Source organism: Pelobates fuscus, chromosome 1 (assembly GCF_036172605.1).
Source record: "Pelobates fuscus isolate aPelFus1 chromosome 1, aPelFus1.pri, whole genome shotgun sequence".
NCBI classification, from domain to species: domain Eukaryota; kingdom Metazoa; phylum Chordata; class Amphibia; order Anura; family Pelobatidae; genus Pelobates; species Pelobates fuscus.
Window position 1 is genome coordinate 456,480,721 of NC_086317.1, and position 20,556 is coordinate 456,501,276.

Here is a 20,556-nt window from a genome sequence, read left to right on the forward strand (position 1 = left end):
CAAATATGTGGTGTGTAGAGAACATGCACATTTTTTTTTATAATTTGACTTTTCATAGGCTTATTGACAAGTTTAACGAAATAATAACATTAAAAACAGGTAGACATATGTGTAAAGTCGAGTAGTACTTTAACAAGTATTCTTTAGGCTTGCAGTGCATGTCAATGGTACACATGCCAGCTTATGATAGGTTGCGAGAAACCGTTAACGGTTGCAGGACATATCATGAAAACAGTAATCATAGAACAAAAACAGTGCACTTATTAATATGATATAGACGATCATTTAGGAGTCGGCATTTCAGATCAGATCTTATGTTATAATGATAAAACATAAAATTGTTAACGTTAGATCATCAACTTTAATGTAAGTTGCTTTGTACGTAGGCTTGGTTAGTGCGTGTGGTAGTCTAGTATCATGTAATTCAATGCTAGGAAAGAAATCAGGCTAGCGTGGTTACGCGTTGTGTTGGTCATATTTAGTGGAGGGATATAGGCATCTCTCCTAGCTTTGTCAGGTGTTTATACCCTAGCATGTAATAATCGTCGTGTGTCTATAGCATTGTTTAGTGGGACTACGCTTTTGTTTGGTTGAGGACCCCGCGGTTGCCCGCTTTTTATATTAAATGGCGTCCAAAGACCTCCCTGTGGCTAGGCTGTCTGACTCTGCTTCAAGTCAGGGAGCCTTAAGACTATCTTGCATCTAGTTTACGCCATGTTTGTATAGTATATGACTAGTGTAGTGTTATAAATGTGGTGTTTTGTGTCTGGCAGCTGTACACAGGCCATTCCTGCTGCAAGAGGATATGGGCACCTATGCGGGTTGACGTTTTGCAGGGAGAGAAAAGTGCCTCAGGGGTCGTATGATTTAGCTAGGTTAGTGCAATAATGTGCTCACTAGGTGTGGGATTCTGAGCTTCAGTCCGCTTATCTGTACAACGTCCCGAATGTGGTTAATTGCACAGGCATGACCCCAGCTCCACATCTCTCTTGGTCTGTCCCTTTCAGCCTATGCCCATGGGGTGTACCGGAGTGTCCAGCCTGGCGTTGGTCTGCCAGTCCGTGGCTCTTCCGCTTGGTGAGTGGATGCTTAGCCCTGATCGGCAAGGGAGGCGGCTAGGGGATGGCCTCATGGGTATCACCTTGTGGCTTGGAGCAGGTGGTAAAACGTCGGGGTTTGGTACCTCGCTGCAGCTGTGGGCAGGACGGTTATAAGTGGCGCGCTTTCTCCGCCGGTAGTTTAGCTTCCGTAGCTTTTGCCTCTGTATTGCTGTCGGGTAGGTGTGGGGTAGTTGTTGGCCCGTACTAGGCGTCCCCGGCTGTTCCCTGTTGCCAGTACGGTGTGCCCTGCCTGGCTCCGCTGCCTGCCTTGCTCGGTTGTGTAGCATGGCCCAGAAATCTTCAAATATAGCTCTTAGGGTGTCCGGTGTAGTCGTCTTAGGGCCTGCTGTGGCTTGTTGTGTCAGTGACAGGCCTCGTGTTGCGGAGCCTGGTGCGGCCGCCATCTTGGGTGACTCTTGTCCCGCGTATTGTGGTGGTTTTGCAGGGCTCACAGGGCGTCCTCAAGGACCGGGATAACCCCCACCGGTCCACGGGGGGGGGGGGGGGGGGGGAGGAGAGGTGATTTGTGAGTGCCTCCTTGTCGGCCAGAGAACCGGGAGAGCGGCCATCTCTCCTCGGCTCCCGCCTGCACAGGCCGCCGGTTATGATTTGGTCCGCCTAGCACCGGAGAGCCAAGTGACTGGTATCCCCGTGTGCCATGCAGTCTCCTCGTCACAAATATTGTGTCCAGCAGGCTGTGTGATCAGGCGGTCGGGCAATAATCCCTGAATCTTGGCTCCAGACTCAGGAGCTCTCGGCATGTGCGTCTAGTCTGCTTGGCAGTCAGGCTCCGCCCCCGTTAAGCGCGTGTTTGAGGTGATTGAGGTACCGTGTGGGCTCGTAGCACCGGAGATCCGCCCGTAGGAACTGGAGCACCTCTTTTCTGCGACCTCTCGGCTTAGCGGTCAGGCCCCGCCCCATGACAGCTGTCTTATAAATTCTCAAAAAATATATAAAAAAATCACACATTAAAAAAAAAAATAACTGTAAAAACTGTCTTGTGTCCAATTTTCCAAAGTATTACACCATGCTAACTTTAATTCATATCTCCAATGCCTAGGCTCCATACCAGATGAAAGACTATATCGCATGTTTGTTAATAAACAAGTCACTATGCTGCGTCCCCGCGAGGATGAATCGGAGTGGTTTAACTTGTTTGTTATACATCAGAACAGGTAAAGATATTCAACAGAAGTGTTTTAAAATCAATTAAAAAAAATATATATATTTTAGGTTGTGAGAAAACCATGTGGCACCTATAATGTTAATATGTATATTCCAGTAAAAATAAAGATTTGACATGCCTGTCCAAAAGTAGGTTTGGCATCTATTGGGTGGCAAACCGAAATACCATGGCTTAACCCCTTAAGGACACATGACGTGTGTGACACGTCATGATTCCCTTTTATTCAAGAAGTTTGGTCCTTAAGGGGTTAAAGGGACTCTCCAGTGCCAGGAAAACATATCAGATGTCCCTCAGCGCTTGGTCAGGCTCCGCCCACGCTCCTCCCTCGCCGACATCAGCCGGCGGTTGAGACCTAATACGCATGCGAGGCAATGGGCACGCGCATGCGCATTAGACCTCCCCATAGGAAAGCATTATTAATTGCTTTCCAATGGGGATTCCGGCGACGCTGGAGGTCCTCATGCATATCGTGAGGACGTCCAGCGTAATTTAAAAACATTTTTCGGGTTCTATAAAGTCTGATAGCCACTAGAGGAGGACTTAACCCTGCAAGGTAATTATTGCAGTTTATAAAAACTGCAATAATTACAGTTGCAGGATTAAGGGTGGTGGGAGTTGGCACCCAGACCACTCCAATGGGCGGAAGTGGTCTGGGTGCCTGGAGTGTCCCTTTATGCTCCAATGTACAGGAAGTGAACACTTGAACCCTAACTAGATGTTTCTGCGGTAAGTGTCACTAAACCGGTTTTATAATATGCTCCTGTCTTTGCGAGAACCACGTAGTAAACAGGAATATGGAGCCTTTGCATTTTTCTTGGTGATCCCACTACCTGGTGTATTCCTTGTCTGTTGTAATACCTAAATTTTGTGTCACTTTACCCCACTCCCTCTAGTATGTAAGCTCATTGAGCAGGGCCCTCAACACCTCTGTTCCTGTGTGTCCATCTCGTCTGGTTACAATTACGTGTTTGTTAGTCCACCCATTGTACAGCGCTGGGGAATTTGTTGGCGCTGTATAAATAATAATAATAATAAGCAGATCATCAGCTGGAGACAGAAATTGATTGTAAAAATCCAATAGGGATCGTCTCTGCAGATTTTTCTTTTCGATTAATGCCTTATTCCTCTGTTTGTTTTGCATTATATTTTCTTGGTTTTTTGTCTGATTTTACTCTATGTTTTGCTTATTTTGCCCATATGTATTTTAACAGGAGCAAGCATGGAGCTACAAATTACATTCCAGAACAGTTTTTGGATGATTTTTTGGACTTGGTGATTTGGGGCCACGAACACGAGTGCAAGATTGCTCCGGAGAGGAACGAACAGCAGCTGTTCTACGTGTCACAGCCGGGGAGCTCAGTAGCGACTTCCCTTTCACCGGGAGAGGCAGTAAAGAAGTATGTTCAGATCTCACATCAATTCCCAGACTTTATTATATTATAAACGACTATAAATCGAAAGTGCTGAGTGATGTGAACATTCTGTTAAACCCTTTCACAATGTTAATGTCCATCCATCTTAATGCAAGGTTGCATTAAAAGGCAATTTGTGGCATCGTCTCTTTGATGATGTAAAAAGCCATTTGTCACAACAGAGTTCTCTGAACTTCTAATGTAATTAAACTGTTCTATACCCTTATCTTATTCTGACTACCTTTTAGATACTATGCTACCAGCTGTTTGGGAGTGCTCAGTTAACTGTACTACTGCACACTAGGCTACTTTAACATTGCAGAATGCTTTCTTCAGTAACACGCATTATTAGTTTGTAGTGGAAGCAGTGCACTTGTACACTACTCAAGGAATTAAAGGGATACTCTGAGCTTGTTTTAGTTGTTATTGTACAAGGAGTCTTTGGGTTCAGGCTTTCTGTTTTTCGTGTGCAAATAAGAAAGCATAGCTCAATAGCCAAACATTGCTCTTAGCACAGGTATAGAGGATAAAAACTCTGTGGGTATGCAGTGACAGATGCTTTACCCATAAAAAAAGAGGTAAAACTATTGAAAAAATGGTTAGGTTGCTGTTGAAAAGGCCAATAAGCCTACAAAGGATATACGATGCATAACTTGTCAACGTCCGGAACAACCTGGTAGAGCAATAATGAGGGAATGAATGGGGGACCCTCAAGGCACCATAACCACTTCATTGTGTTATCATGCAATTGTTCCTGTGTGCCTGTCAAACAGTTTACTAACAGTTTGGCTCTTATGTTGCTGTGTCGGGCACCTGAGGTCCTTCTGGTCCGAGTTCCCTGATAAAGTGGAGGTTTATTCAGCATTTATTGGATGAGATCCATCAACTGAGCAAGGCCTTAATTCAACGATTTTGGACAATCTTCACAAGTATTTAATATTTTTGGATATACTTTTAAAATGTTTTAATATTTTTTTTTTTTTTTTTAAATCTTTATTTATAAGTTCATGCATGTCTATTTGATATAACATACTTATAGGGTATATGCTTGTATGGTTATACAGACAAAAATTACTTGCCAGTGGTACAAATATACAATGATCAATGAGATGTTCCATACCAGGTTACACAAGACTGGTCTAGCCAATGCAATTATGAACAGTAATGGGGGTTTATCCTTCAATATACATTAGTTTACTATCCTTGTTTTGTGAGGTAAGGACAATCGGTCTCTCTCGAGGATATGTCTTCGGCCTCTGTTCTAGCTCAGATGCTAGTTGCTATCCACGTGTAGACCTTTCTTTATCTCTGTGTATCAATATACTCTATACATTTGCGGCCTGTGGCCTTGTATCTGTGTCTTATACACCCTATCATGCCATGAACAATTTTATGATATGACCCGAGAGTGGGTCGGGGTGAAAAGTAGAGAAGTTTGGGAGGAGAAGAGAAGGGAGGGGAGAGGGGGGGGAGGGGTAGTACAGGGTTGCGTTCGTGCGGAGTGGGCATCCATGAGATCGGGGTGGCCGGCACCGGTGGCCGTCTCCATAAAATGTTTTAATATTTTGAAAACATTTGATAGGAGTTTTATTTTAACATGTAATATTATTTTAATATTTTGAAATGAAAATCATTTATCAATGTATCCAAAAATTTTAAATTGAGGCCCAGGTCGGCCAGCATTGTTGTGGTCATGTTGCCTAGAATTTCCTTAATCTATCTTTTAGCATGTTATTGGTGTTTCAAAGGAAGATGATGTAATGTCATGAGATAATGATGACATTGCTAACTTCTTCCAGCTTCAGCTTGTATCATGTGACTGTTGCCCAAACCTATCATGAATTCTCACACATTCATATTTATTCCTTGCAACTCTAAAAAGACGCACGTCAATGATTTTTACTATTCACACTGTAATGAGCCGCATCTTAAGGGAAATGGTGCCTATTTGAAATTTAAGCATTCTCATTAGCATGTTTATTACAGACCCGGTTAGATTTCTTGTTTTTTTGACCATGCATTTTATTTTGTTTATTCAGCCGTATTGTGTTTTGCATCTGTTGTGTATTGTGAGATTTAATAATTTTGATTGTCCTGTCTTTGCTGGGTTTATTACTAAGCCTCTTTCATTTCACCTCCTTAGAAGTGTTTTGTTAAAGGGACACTCCACTGCCCAAATACAAAAAATAAAAATGACTATTCAGTAGATATATCTGCAATAAAAACATGCATGCAATTAAGTATTCATGTTTTCATTGGGAGTGTATCTAAAAGAAGACTGCCAAAGCTGCAGAACTTGTCTTTGCAAGGCAGGTTCTCTGGGCAGTTGCTTCCTCTTGAGTTTAGCTTCACTGATCTAAACAAACCATGAAGTAACAGGACTTGCTGTCTGATTGACAAGGTTAATTTATAAAAGTGCCAATTTTTATTTAAATCTACACTTTTTCTAAAATGAAGAAGGTACACTGAATGTATTTGCATGAATGTATAAAATGATAGAGAGGGAGATGGTGTAAGCACTATAGAAACATTGAATAGCGAGAAGGTTTAGTGATACATTTTATGTAAAAGAATTAGTGAGTGGAACCGTAAATCGTGAATTAGTGATGCTGTGGAATGGAATCGAGATAAAATAAATGGTAAGCATATCGCAAACAGAGAATATTGCAAACAGAGAAAGGGTGTAACGAAAATATACCCCAACACGCAGGATTCAGCTAAACAGAAGACAACACAGAGGGGAGATACGTCTACCGGACCTTAGAGTGGCCGGACTCGACGTATATAGGAGACGTACAGCGTCAGGAACGATCCGAGGTCAAGGGCACAAAGAGACAGCGTAAACTAGGACTAGCTGGGGTCTGGTACACAGTAAACAGCAAGCCGGCAAACAGAACAGATAAGGATAAAGAGATAACGTAGTCAGAAAACAAAGCCAGGGTCAAGTACGAAGGAACACAACTGAATACAACAAGCGCTAAAGGGAACTGAAACAGAAACCACGATAGGGCAAGGAACTAAGGGAAAAAGGTGAGTATATATAACTAAACACCTATTTTGATTGGCCCCTGTCATCTCCACGCCCCCAAAAGGTAAGTGTATGGGGAGTGTGGTATGACAGGGACCAATGGGAAGCCTTTTCCAAATTAGGCTCCCACTGTCCCTTTAAGAGCGCGCCCGAGACCCACGGCGCACTCTTAAAGTCAGGCGGGACACGTGACCGCTTCTCGCGGTCACTGCCCGCCTTCCTGTTCCAGCCGTCAGATTAGCCGCGCGCGGCTCGTGCAGCAGCAGGACCGCGCGCGGCTCGAATAGAGGACCCCGGCCGGCCCCTGGAAAGGGTAAATACCGCTACAAAGGGTTAATCCAAACCTTACGCTTGTTTAGGAAGTGCTTTAAAACAGTTTTACTGACGTTATAAAGTTTGAAATGGTGAAATCTCTGCGTAATTCATGGACCAGTAAACACATTTCAATGTGAAACAGCTGCACAGAACTGATTCAGGACCTTGGAGAGCGGGGAACGTCAATTAGACTTGCAATTGTATCTGAAACATGCACATGCTTCTCATTTAAATCTGGAATAAAGAAAAGGAATGCAGAGCACTCGGTTATATTTCTGCATCTCAAATACGCAGTATAACCAGGGCCAAGATAGTTATGGTGCCAACATACAAGAGACCTTGGCGGTTGTGACAGCTGGTGGTTTGTGTGGTCCTCTTTTATTTGAATTTACTCAAACCTCTTGAAGTTTAGTCTCACGATGACTGAGGCTTTTATAAGTTTCTTTGCTTTCCTGAGTGAATCAATTTTGTGACTTTTGCTATGCATTTGTTCCACCATAAATTAATGCTTTCTCATCCACATGGTATATTACTTTAAAGAAAAAAAACACAAAACAATAATATATGTATATATATATATATATATATATATATATATATATATATATATATGCATACATAACACAAGTATAAATAAAATATAAAAAGAATTACAAATTGAATTTTTTTTTTTTTATCGCAGTTTTGTTATTTTTTTTCTGTTGAACTATTGCAGCTAAAGATTGCCCCTTTCATTGCAAACTGAAGTATTACACCAAATTCACTAAATGGTGTGTATCCTTTAATGAAACTCCTTATGAAGCCTAAGATAATTACATATAATGTCGCTAACTGTTCTTTAAATGTTTTTAAATGTCAGATCACTGCGTGTGGCTTTTGGATTTCCACTATAATAGCAATCTTATTGCTTTCTCACTCTCATTCTGTGTTTGCCATATGAATGCATCACAATCCGTTACTTCCTGATTCCATCCATGTTAAACATTTGGAATCATTTGAATCATTGCAGTTATGTTTTACTTCTTGAGATCAGTATTAGCAGACAGTATAAACGCTCCCATCTCGTTAGTGTTGTGTTATTACACCCTGAAACATAACGGTAAAATTAAGAGTAAACATATTTACACCAGTGAAGATTTCTGTTTGAATTTGGAGTTTTTACAAATAACTGCAATAACACCTCCCTGGCTGTCGATCAGACATCCAGGGAGAATATCTTCTCAGTTCTATTAGCTCCACAGAGCTAACGGAAGTGGCAGGCGCACTCTGCTCAGACCATGTGTCACTATACCCCACTCCCTCTAGCATGTAAGCTCATCGAGCAGGGCCCTCCACCCCCTCTGTTCCTGTACGTCCAGTCGTCTGATCTCAACTATGTGTCTGTTAGTCCACATTGGACATTGTACAGCGCTACGGAATTGGTTGGCGCTATATAAATAATAAAATAATAATAATGTGCATGCACTCTGAGTGCACAGCTCAAAATCAGGGGCTTCTAATTGTGCTGGGGAAGAAGTGAAGGGCTTGCAAAGATCTACAGCTTTTACAAGCTGTTTTAGATCTAATCCCAATGGAAAAAATGCATAATTAAATGCATGCATGACTTCATTGGAGGTATATCTATTAAACTGTGATTTTAATTTATTTATTTTTGGGCCGTGTCCCTTTATGACCCCATGCTTACCTTGCTAACCACAGGCGCTTGCTGTGTTGTTGTGGTCTTTCTCCCACTAATGAGGTGCTCTCTGCCCTTCTCGGGGTTAACCGTCTGGACAATGTGTAGCCCTTTGCTCCCCTCCGTTTTTTTTTTTCTGTAACAAAAACATCTTATGTTCATTTTGCTTATGTTCCTAGGCACGTTGGCTTATTAAGAATTAAAGGGAAGAAAATGAATATGCAGAAGCTACCATTGCAAACAGTTCGCCAGTTCTTTATCGAGGATATAGTCTTAGCTGACCATGATGACCTTTTTAACCCGGATAATCCAAAAGTGACCCAAGACATAGAGAACTTTTGCATCGAAAAGGTATTTACTTTAACAACATTTGTCTCTTAAACATTACTCTGACGAGAGCTGAGACCGCATTGTTTGCACTTGTTTGACTCCCACTCCCAGCATACTTTCCAGTGGCTGGGGATGATGTTAGCTGGTCAAATATCTGCCGACTGCCCTTGCTTACACAAAAGTTCAATTTGTAGATTTTCCTACACCTTGATAAACTTTATATATTAGATTTCTGTTACAAAACGTGTGTGTTTTTTTTTGTTAACATTTAAAATGCTTTTAAGGGGAAATGTCGTTCACCGTGATTTTTAATATTATGTTTGCATATCCTCTATCTTAAACAAATATGTATTTCTGCAATAAACGATAAAATTAAATGTAGAATCTCTGTATCGTGCAACTGGGTTCCCCCCATGTTAGCTCTCTCTCAGTTTGTCCCCTCTGATGGGCCTTAACTGGTAAAACACGCATGTCAGGGGCTCACGGGGAATTCCCTATAAATGGACGAGTCTATTGACACTTACCTTAATATGGCTGGTGTAGTGTAGTACATTTACCAATCTTTTCTTTCTCTCCCCAGTTCCTTGTTGAATGTAAACAGATTTTCCATCATAGTGAGAAATTTTTTAGGGACTTCTAGTCATTCAACTTTTTATAATAGTTTAGTAGATAGGTCCCTTCGAAGGCATGTTAGTGCCATTCACGGTTCTTTAGTAGTTTATTTTAGATGTTGTGTGTTCAGATGTGTATGTTTGCACTCAGGGTTTGTTGTTATCTGGTTGTTTTCACTTCTTAAAAGAACAAAATAGGGTCAGGAATACAAAAGTGTAGTGTTAAAAATATATGCTACGTTCCAGGCCCCTCCCCTTTTCCCTCTTAAACCCACCTTTATTCCAGCGCCTCACAGGTCTGCCAGCACTGGCTCCGCCTCCTTGGCTTTGTGCCCTGTCTGTGCCTGGACAGAACTGGATTGCAGTGTCACCTGCAAAATGTTTAGTAGAAATTTAAAAGGAAATGGAGTATGACATGAAGCATGAAGAAAAAGTAAAAAAAAAAAAAATAGTTATATGAAATGTTTTATTTAAAGGGTACCATGACAGGCACAACTTGGTCTTTAATGAAATAATTAATCAATACATTATACTAGCAGAAATGCTAGCAAATACATAGATTTGTATTTATTGCAAATTAATATTTCTTTCCATCTGCCACCTGTCAATCAATCTGCATTATTCCCATATGCCAGCTGCACTGAGTAACAGTGGAAGCAAGATAACCCCCATCAAAGGCGATTTTCCTCCACCCTGTCTCAGTGTTTCTCCTCCAGTAGGCATTTCTTACACTTGATGGGGAGTTTAGGATGCTGTGACGCTGATGTCCTTTCAGTGAAGCCAGTTTGTTGGCAACATCAGTCACGATAACCCTGGTTGGAGAATGGTGGGGGTTACAATACTGGAACACCGACGGGCACTCCAGGATGGCGGCGCCGGAGTGAAGGGTAGCATGTATGTACTAATATAACAACTCCTGAAATACAAAATGCTTTCATTTATCAGTGTGATAAATGCGCTACAAGGCACTAATTATACCAAAGTGAACCTGGATCGCTAGGTTCAGTTTAATGACTTGATTTCCAAACAAGTGAAGGTTTCCCTTTAAAAGCATCTCCCAGGCATTTGTGAATTCTTGTTCTGTTGAGAAAAGAAGTAACAAGGACTTTGTAAGCTAAAGGAACAGACTTCTCCGCACCTTACATTCAGCGGTGAGTCATTCATTAGTTTTTCCTTCCAAGCAAATGAGAAGATTTGATTAATTCATGCTTTAGCTGCTGTTCTCGTGCATTTGAAAGAGGAAATTCTTGACTTGGCAAATATCACATTATGCAGGTGCACATGCCTTATCTCATAAAAAGATATGGGAGACGAGGCCTACCACAGACTGAGAGATCACTACCATTTATCGTTTACCGTATGATTTAGGTAAAATGATAAATGGTAGTGATCTCTCGGTCAAACATTATGGGTTGTGTTTACTGTTAGTGAATTAAAGGGATAAAAATTTTTTTTTATCAGAATTAAGTTGTTATGGTGCCAGGAGGTCCCTTGTATGCAGTGCAGTTTAGCTCTGCCCTTCCTACCCATTCTTGAAAGAGGAAGCCTCACACAGCATCGGACCATGGCATCACTTATCGGCTAAAACCATCAGCTGGTGCCCTAAGCAAATCAGTAGCTCCTCATTCACAAAACAGCCTAAATACAAATGATTGGCTTAGAGCATTAGCTGAATTTCTCAGACAAGCAGCGACGCCCCTGTCCGCGGCTCTGCAAGGCTTCCTCTTTCACGAATCTGAGAGCAGCAGCTTCGCAGAGCTAAACTGTACTGGATATATGGCTTTGGGGTTAAAGCGTTCATGAAAGTTTAACCACTAAATGTAATCCGGTACCAGAGACCTACTGGCACTATAACAACTTTAATCTAATGAAATTGTTATGGTGCCCTTTGTGTTCTTTTAAAGGACCACTATAGGCACCCAGACCACTTCAGCTCAATGAAGTGGTCTGGGTGCCAGGTCCCTCTAGCTTTAACCCTGCAGAGAAACTGCTATGTTTACACTGCAGGGTTAAATCCAGCCTCTAGTGACTGTCTCACTGACAGCCGCTAGAGGCGCTTCCGTGAGTCTTACTGTGAAAATCACATTGAGAAGTCACGGACGTCCATAGGAAAGCATTAGGAAATGCTTTCCTATGGGGTGGTTTGAATGCGCGCAGCTCTTGCCGCGCATGCGCATTTGGATCTGACGCCGGCAGGGACAGGAGAGTTCCCAGCACTGAGGGAGCCCGGCGCTGGAGAAAGGTAAGTGTCTGAAGGGGTTTTAACCCCATGGGAAGGGACCCCTGAGTTTTTTGTAGTGACAGCTGAATTGTCACTACAGACGAGTTTTACATTTTTTCCAAAACAGCTTTTTTCTCTTAAATTTTGAAAATCAGTATTCAGTAAGCTGTAATTCACTGTTCAGTGATTAAACTCACTTAAGTTTGAAGATTTTGACACAAAACATATAGGTAATATCTTATTGTTAGTGTTGGTGGAAATGTTTGAAGGAACACTTCAGAGCCTTAAAGCACTTCAGCTTGATGAAGTATTTGGTTTAACTGAAGGTCAAACACTACTACAATACCTTGTAGGATGCTTGTCCTTGACAGCGGACAAGCATCCTGTCTCAAGCAGTTAAAAAGAGAAATCCCTTTTATTCATACAATAAATAAGTGAAAAAAGGAACAAACGGTGCACAGAGGGGGGACAGAAAGAGAGAGACGCTAGCGCATGTTGTGTCAGGAATTGCTTTATTGGCACAAAAGGCATTTGCTTCTCTCTTTTTATGACCCCCTTCTCGTGCACAATTGTTAGATTGATCACCTGCTAATTATCTGTGATAAAAGTGATTTCTTTATTTACATTCTTGAGTCCGAATGCTTATTCATTGTCCAGGATCCGGCGTTGCAATTGTGTTTTATGCTTTCAGTGGACGTAGAACCCACCTGTGACAATCACAGGGTTCTTACAAAACATCTGAAGTTCTCTCTACCTTCACCTTCACTGCATATGTCATTGTTCTCTGAACCGGATTAATTTTTTGCAAAGTTTTATTGAAATTCCCATCTTTCTTTTGATTTGAAAAGACAGCCACTCTTTTAGAAAGCTCTTAGGTTGCACTGTTCTGGCTGTCAATAATACACCTGGGAGGGTACTCATCACTTGCCTTGAGCACTCTCAAAGCGGATATTTATGGGCTCTGTATGAAAAGCATGTGTTGGCCCAGGAGATCATCGCTAGTTGTTACACTGCTGCCATGTAGCTGATATTTACTATTTTGTATAATATTCACGAACTGGTGTATAAAGAGTAAACGTGACTGTAAGGTTTGTGGTTTAATGAATCATAGGAATATTCCAAGCACCACAACTACTACAGCACCATAGGTGCCCTGTGAGATGTCCTTGTGGTGTACATATTGCTTCATTTTTTTCTCCTATATGCTGCAATTCTGATACGAGGATATTCTTCAATGCATTTTATATGCCTTCGATCAATTTTGGTTTGTAAGTGTGCTTTTTACCCATTTTAATATTGTTTTAGACACTGCAATATTGCCCTACGTTTTTCTCTTTTGCATTGTAGTTAACTGGTTTTTGGTATATGTATTTTCTATGATTTGAGGACTTGGAGGAGTCCTATTCTACATGCAAATATCTTATTAGGGTGAATTAGTTTTACTTATTAGTATACAAGATAGATAAATCGGCGCAAAACACCTCTATGAATAGAAACTGGGTATAGACAGCAGCACCAACAAAATACCCTGGTAAATGGTATACAGTAAAATAGGAAGAAAAAAGTGCTAGTGCGCATAAAACATATACAGACACCTCCAATATATAAAAGTGACTTGCAATATGCAAAACAGTGATAATATTAAAAAACCCAAACAAGGTGTGTAAAACCAAAACACTGACAGGTGTATACTTATAGCTGTCAGGGATCTTACCTGGAGTGGGAGTCCGGCAGGCAGAGTTAAGGCACCCTTTGCAATTCGGCACAGACCGAGGGGACTCAGGACAGAAATCCCCAAGGGTGTGGCACAGTGCACTGGGGCTGAAATAACCAGTGCTTCCTGGAACGCAGTACAGACAAGGGAAATCCAGAAGAGTAGTCGGTAACAGAATCAGAAGTCAGGGCTGGCGGCAATCAGGCGAAAACAGTAGACGAGCAGGAGATCAAAACCAGGAGTCAGATAAACAGCAGTGAAACCAAACGGAACAGGAAACACGATCTGACAACGAGGACCAGACTTGCAGGGTTTAAATAGGAAGACTCAGCCATTAATCATAGAACCAGGAACAGGTGTGCAAATCCCAGGCAAACAGGCTCAGACTACAGGATACCAAGAACATGTAGAAACAGTCAAAGATGCGTGGAGCCCAATGTAAGGATCCTGACTGGGATGCAGGCAACTCAGGTTCGATCCCAGCCAGACCCAAATACACAATATTGTGTAAAACCCAATGATGATCCTGACAATAGCCTGCCAGTGAACAGCTGGATACTATAATAAAGGAGACAAAAAAAGGGGGAGGGGGGACAACAAAGAGCACTCCTAGTGCAATAAAGTTAATGATATAAAAATATATAATATGCTCTCTAGCGATAAAAAATTCACAAGTAAAGAGTGGTATAAGCCCCACTCATGGCTATCATGCCCTGTGAGGATCAGCCCCTTGGGTACGTGGGATCCAAAGAAATGCTCTGGTGACCACTGTGTCAAACGCCAAAATTTTAATTCACATAAAAAACACTCCAATCTGCACACTTTAAAACGGCTGAGTCCACTGCAGGCTCACCACACCATATGGGGATCTGTTACTGTTACGAGGATGATGTTTTGATCCTTCTCTCGTTCCCCCGCTCGGAGTGGTGTCTCCTGCCTGTTGATATGTAACGAACACTTCCGTGTATGTTGATCACGTGGTCCCGTGACGCGTTTCGCCCCGCCTCTTGGGGCTTTCTTATTTACCTTTATTTTTTCATTTTTTCCAATAAGGTCACTTTCGGGGGTCTTTGCATATTTTGAGACCCCTAAAGGTGACATCTCTGTTTATGGCCCGGGGATGCGGGTGCAGTGGACAGTACTTATCTGAAACTGTCCCTCGCGGCTGCCTCCTTCTTCTGGGGGATTCTCTTCAGCTCCTGGAACTTAAACTGAGTGAGAGTACAACACTGAAGTCTATGGAAGATCTTGCGGGACAATCCTTGAATCCCGTTTCGTAAGACAGCACCTGAAACCCCAAACCATCACTTGTGACGGCTGCTGGTATTGGACTGAAGTTGATGGTGGAGCTGCGACTTTTGGCAAATTCTGTTTTTATCTTAACACAAAATAGTCCCTAATTTATCTTTTTTTTTTTTTTTGTAAATCTGTTTATTGGGTCATGAAAGTCAGCGAAGAGTTGGCTCGCAGGCCAGAAAGAAATACAATATTTCCGGTATAAGTCAAAGTAAACATGAAAGTTCCTAAATCCAACATAATACAATTGAACATAACGTTTCAAGCTCTTAAGCTCTGAATACTGATTTATTTACAAGTTCCGGGTTTCCCTTCCCCTAAATGGAAGTGCAGTAGATGAGCTTCATCCTAAGATGGTGTATCAATGTATGTGTATATGTATGTGTGTTTACTCGCAACGTACCACTACTCTTGGTTTTAACACAGCAGATGGTCGAGACCCACCTGTTTTAAACAAAGCTAAGTGTATCTGATGAACAATCGCCACCTTAGGGAGTATAGATTAGGCCGTATAATAGCATAGCAAAGGAGAAGAGTCTCGATGCTAGCTTCATATAAGTTCGAGCGAGTGAAGATAGGATGGTGGATTATGGCTGGGAACCCCGCCGAGCCGTCTGTACATGTCATAGTGTCGGAGATGTGACCTTTTCTGTGTCCTGGGGTGTGCGTGTAAGGAGCTTCCATTTGTCCTATGGCGCTTAGGTACCCTTTTCTGCTTAAGTTATAAGCCCATCACTCACCACTCCCAGGTCATGGAACCTCTACCCATTGTTTCCATGTGCATGTACCTACAGTAGTGAGCCCACTTCTAGTTCCCTAATTTATCTTATGGTGTCTTTGGATTGCTTGGAATGCCGCTTTAAATTCTCATTATGTAGTTGAAGTCGATCTTCATAACAACTTTCCTTTGATACTGAATTTGTCTTTTTTTTTTTTTTTTCACTTTAGCAATCCCTGCTTCTATTGTTGAACTGTGTTTATTTTTTTTTGGTCTGGTTATGCATGAAGCTTAATATGTTTAATATAACTTTACTAAAATTATTTCTGTGTTTCTTTGTTTTTTTTAGATAGAAGCCAAGTTGGATTTAGCAGAAAGGGAACGTTTGGGAAATTCTCGCCAGCCTGATAAACCCTTGATCAGATTACGGGTAAGAGTGATTTATTTTAGAACAGTGGAACTATCAATTGATCTAGGATGCATAGTGCCTTACTAGTGGTATTGACATATTAAATGTAACATGTAAGAGGGCGTGGCCATTTCGTCAATGCAGACGGGCCATTAGGGGAGGTGCTCCGCCGCCGTTAGGCTTTGATGGCAACCACTAGTGAGGTCCACAGCATTTCTCAACCTGTGCATGAGGAGTAGGAACTATGTCACAGCAAAGGGGCAAGAAAAAAAAAACGCAGAAAAGGCGACCCGGACAAGCTTCTTTGACTCTCGAAAAGCTGGAGCAAAGGCTTCATCAACGATGGAAGATACTGCTCTGTGTGAAACAGCCAGGGCACCCCGCAGGCCGAAGTAGATGAGCCCATCACTCGTGGGGCTTCTGTATAATATGCCCAACTCATCTCCACTTTCCAATCTGCCCTGATAGACATCAGGAAAGATATCCTAATCTGGGGACAAGAACCTCACGTGCAAAGGAAAACCTGTAGGAGTTTGCAATAATTCCATGGAGGACAAGGTATAGAACCTAGAGGCCCTAGTGGGCATGTATGAAGCAAAACTGGCATAATTGAAGGACAGATCCTGGAGGAATAACCAGGAATGTCCAGCAGAGTAACCCGGTACAAGCCTACCTCCGGCGATTCTTCAAAGCTGTCCTACCCAATATTCTGTCTGACATGCTGCTACTGGACAGGAACCACCAGATTGCAATACCAGAGTTTCTGCTGACTACCCCACCAAGAGCGCTCCTGATGAAAAGCCGCAGGAAGATTGATGTTTGCAGACTTGTCAGCACAAACACTGCGAAGACGCAAGACGTACAGCAGCATCACAGAGTCGCTCAGAAGTAAAACAATAAAACAATACAAATGGAGCTACCCAAATAAACTGGTGGTACTTCGTAATGGCCAGGTGATTTAAATCACATCTGCGGAAGAGGGAATTTAACAGTCCTGGGGAATGGACACAGAGGCAGCGCAGGGAGCACAGAGGGGCGTCTCAAGACTCTCACCAGAGTGGAGACCTAACATGATAAAACCTCATTGTTAATGTTTGTTAGCATGACATGTAAACATGTACATATAGCCTGGTGGGAGGATTTTTCACAGAAGAGTCAATTGGGAGAAGTTGCTCAGAAAACATATCCAGCTTTTACCCAATAGTTAAAACACTTGTAGAGAAAATACATAAATAAATAAAAAATATTAATTAAAAAAAAAAAAAATATATATGTAGGAATTTACAGTTACTACACTGCTAGGCTGTGGGCCGATAGCTAGGATGTCAATAGGAATTTGGAGTGTGGATTCCTGGGAAGATATATATATGTACGGTATATGCATGTCTTATTTTATTTTATTGTTTTTGCCTAAATAAAGAGGTCAATATCGTTCCATGATTGTGTCTTAACAGGCCACTATTAGGTATCACGGTATACACCCCCCACATAGTGCCTTGATAGGAACTATGCCTGAAGGGCAGTTATAATGTTGTAGGAGCAGCATGCCTGATGGGCAACTGCTGCCTCTTTCGCTATCCCTACCTTTCTTTCTCACTCTCTTTCAACATCTTGCAGAGGTCACAAAAGCAAGGACAATACATGTGGCAGGTCCTAGAGGGAGGCCGGTAGGATGGAGACCTCAAAACAGAAGTTAGGGCAGTGTCCCGGTGGCAGGCCTAAAAGGCACTCATCCGGGGCCTTCTAATCAAGCGGCCCTCAGCCTTGGACGGAAAGGAAACACAAAACTTAATTTAATGGACTACTAAACTACCGGTATATGACCAAAACAGACATAACCAATCAAAGCATTGAATAATACCAAAGGGATACTGTAGGCACCCAGACCACAGATAGCCACTAAAGGCACTTTCTGGTGTCTAGGCGACATTTGGTCACCTAACTGATGCTGGACGTCCTCCCAATCTGCATCAGAAAAATCCAGCGTCAGTAAAATCCCCATAGGAAAGCATTGAACAATGGGAGAATGGCAGAGCAAACACAGTTTTTTTTTGTTTAACCATTTTAATGCTGTGGTGGGGGGCAGAGGGAACTATAATGTAACTGTATTCGTTACACTATAGAATCCCTTTATGGAAGAAATTTTAGCTATTCAAAAACACATAAACAATCTAAATATAACCAAAATGACAAAATTAAAGCCAATACATTATGTGCAAGGCAACAGCGTGGGTAAGCTCCTAGCAGATAGGCTCAGACATAAACAAATCCATACTAAAATCTCATACATCATGACCCCTGAATGAGAATAGAAAATTGTTCCTACAGACATTTACAATGAGCTTCTGAGATATTATCATAAACTATACACTCTGCAGTCTCATAACTCTTCCAGGCAACCAACCAACGGTAGTGGGAGCCACTGCATACTTAAAACTACTACCCCAGCAGATCCAAGCCTTGTCAGCCCCAATTGAAATAGAAGAGGTTTTAAAAACAATATTCAAACTGTCACCAAACAAGGCCTCAGGCCCCGATGAGTTCTCAGATGCGTATTACAAAACATTTGCAAATCTTCTGGCCCCACAGTTGGTATGCCTATACGAACCTCTGGAATTTTTTTTTCTTTGTTTTTTAAATTTGACAATTTTTATTGTTTTGTCTAATTCAGAAAACCAGGGGATACAGAAAGCAAAAAGGGAAGTGGGGGTTAGAAAAAAAACAGCAACTGTCTCAAACATGCAGTACATATCTACACCTTGACACTTTACATATTCAGACTCAACACAGCCTGGCCTTTAAGATGTGCCTCTAATTCTATCTGCGCCCTCCTTCCTTCTGATCGCTGTAAACTACTGTCTACATCGTGTTGTAACGTCTGTGGATGGGATAACGAGGGAAGGGGGGTGGTGGGGATTTGAGATGAGTTGATGTATGAGGGTGCTATGAGGCCTATAAGCAGCTTCTGTCTTCATCTCTCTTTGAGAAGTGTTGTGGCGTCTCTGTCTCTGGGATTGCTGCTCCCGAGGATCAGTCTGACTATGTACCTGCCCAGGAGGCTGAGTTACCATCAATGCGCATGCCCCCTAACATATTTACAAAGGTATAATAAACTATTTACAAGCTATGGCAAATTACAGAAATTTTGTCCGCCCAAGTCATAACTGTGCCCAAGCCAGGGAAACCCCCAATGCACTGCTTAAGATTTCCGGCCTATATCTCTCCTCCGTTATTAAGTGTGTTTGCGGGCCATGTCCTGCATACCTTATCGGAGGCCCTTCTGTCCATCCCTAACCTGAACAAACAAGTAGAAGCTTATAGCAGGCAGTCGTACTATAAGTTAAATATCACCAAAAAACAGGCGATGAATGTGGGGATAGAGGAGACTTTAGACTCAAGACTTTGACTGGAGGAAGGACTTACTGATACCTAAACGGCTAGATGACCTCTTTAACCTAAATTACACTAAACTCCAGGTGGAACTAGCAGCAACTATGAAGCTTATGGTTGGGCCATAAAGCTGCAGTGAAAATGTCGCTGTAGCCCAGGCTGCAATACCTGTTTAGGACACAAAATTCCTTCCCGGGTGCAAAGGCTGTTTGCGCAGTTTACTTGGCAAAACAAAAGAGCAAGCATGACATAAAAGCAACGGGAAACATGGAAGTAATGCTTATTACTACACTGCTATATTAGGAAACTTGATACAAATGCATCCAGGAGGGTGTTGACCACAATATGTCAGAATAGAATCTTTGTGGTCGAGCCCAAAAGATTGTCACGACACGTTATGAGTAACCCCTTTCTTGAAAATAAATTGGGTAAAGACTCTTCCAAGCACAATACTGTCCCTCAAGGTGTGGGATCAGCACAAGCACCTCTTATGCAACATGTCCCTAGTACCACTTGCAACCTCCATGCGCTCTATCGCCATGTGTTTTGCTACATTTTAACTGCCCCACATGAATTACCCATAGAGTCACTCACTTATACCAATTAAGTGGGGGGAGCAAGATTTGACCCTTTACCAAACTTAGGGACCTTTTCCACTTCCATTCTGCTACCTTTTTCTCCTGCAATTAAAATCCTGTCTGTAAAGGCAGACTACCTCGGGGATTGATAGTCTGGGTTCGGACAGTATGTCTAAATTTGAGAAAATGTGTATGTCTGTGTCGTGGATCCATTTGATATGTTATGCAATTGTAAATGGGAATGCTTCTCCAAATTCCAAGTCAAAATCTGAGCTTTGTGAGGGCCTGGCACATACATTTAAAGAAAGAGTTGTCATAGGTAAGCTGGAGCCAGACCTTTAGGGCACATAAGGGTCTTATGTCTTCCCCATCATACACAGAACAATAATGCGGAAAATACTCTACAGATGGTATCTGGTCCCCACAAAGCCTATCAGATGTGTTTCCTAATAGCTCAGATAGATGTTGAAGATGGCTTCATGAGCCAGGTAACATGATCCATGTATGGTGGACATTTTCTCTTATCACCCCATTCTGGGGAGAGGTAGCCACCTTACTATCTACTCTCCTAGG

The 20,556-nt window shown here is 42.1% G+C and overlaps 1 protein-coding gene across 1 annotated transcript in view; it reads left to right on the forward strand.

The window, feature by feature from the left end:
- Positions 1-20,556, forward strand: part of MRE11 (MRE11 homolog, double strand break repair nuclease) — a 164,737-nt gene that overhangs the window by 42,254 nt on the left and 101,927 nt on the right. Inside the window, exons 7-10 of the mRNA XM_063430661.1 lie at positions 2,161-2,275; positions 3,498-3,683; positions 8,896-9,067; positions 15,956-16,036. Coding sequence (XP_063286731.1) covers positions 2,161-2,275; positions 3,498-3,683; positions 8,896-9,067; positions 15,956-16,036 — 554 coding nt within the window. The remainder of the gene's footprint in view (positions 1-2,160; positions 2,276-3,497; positions 3,684-8,895; positions 9,068-15,955; positions 16,037-20,556) is intronic.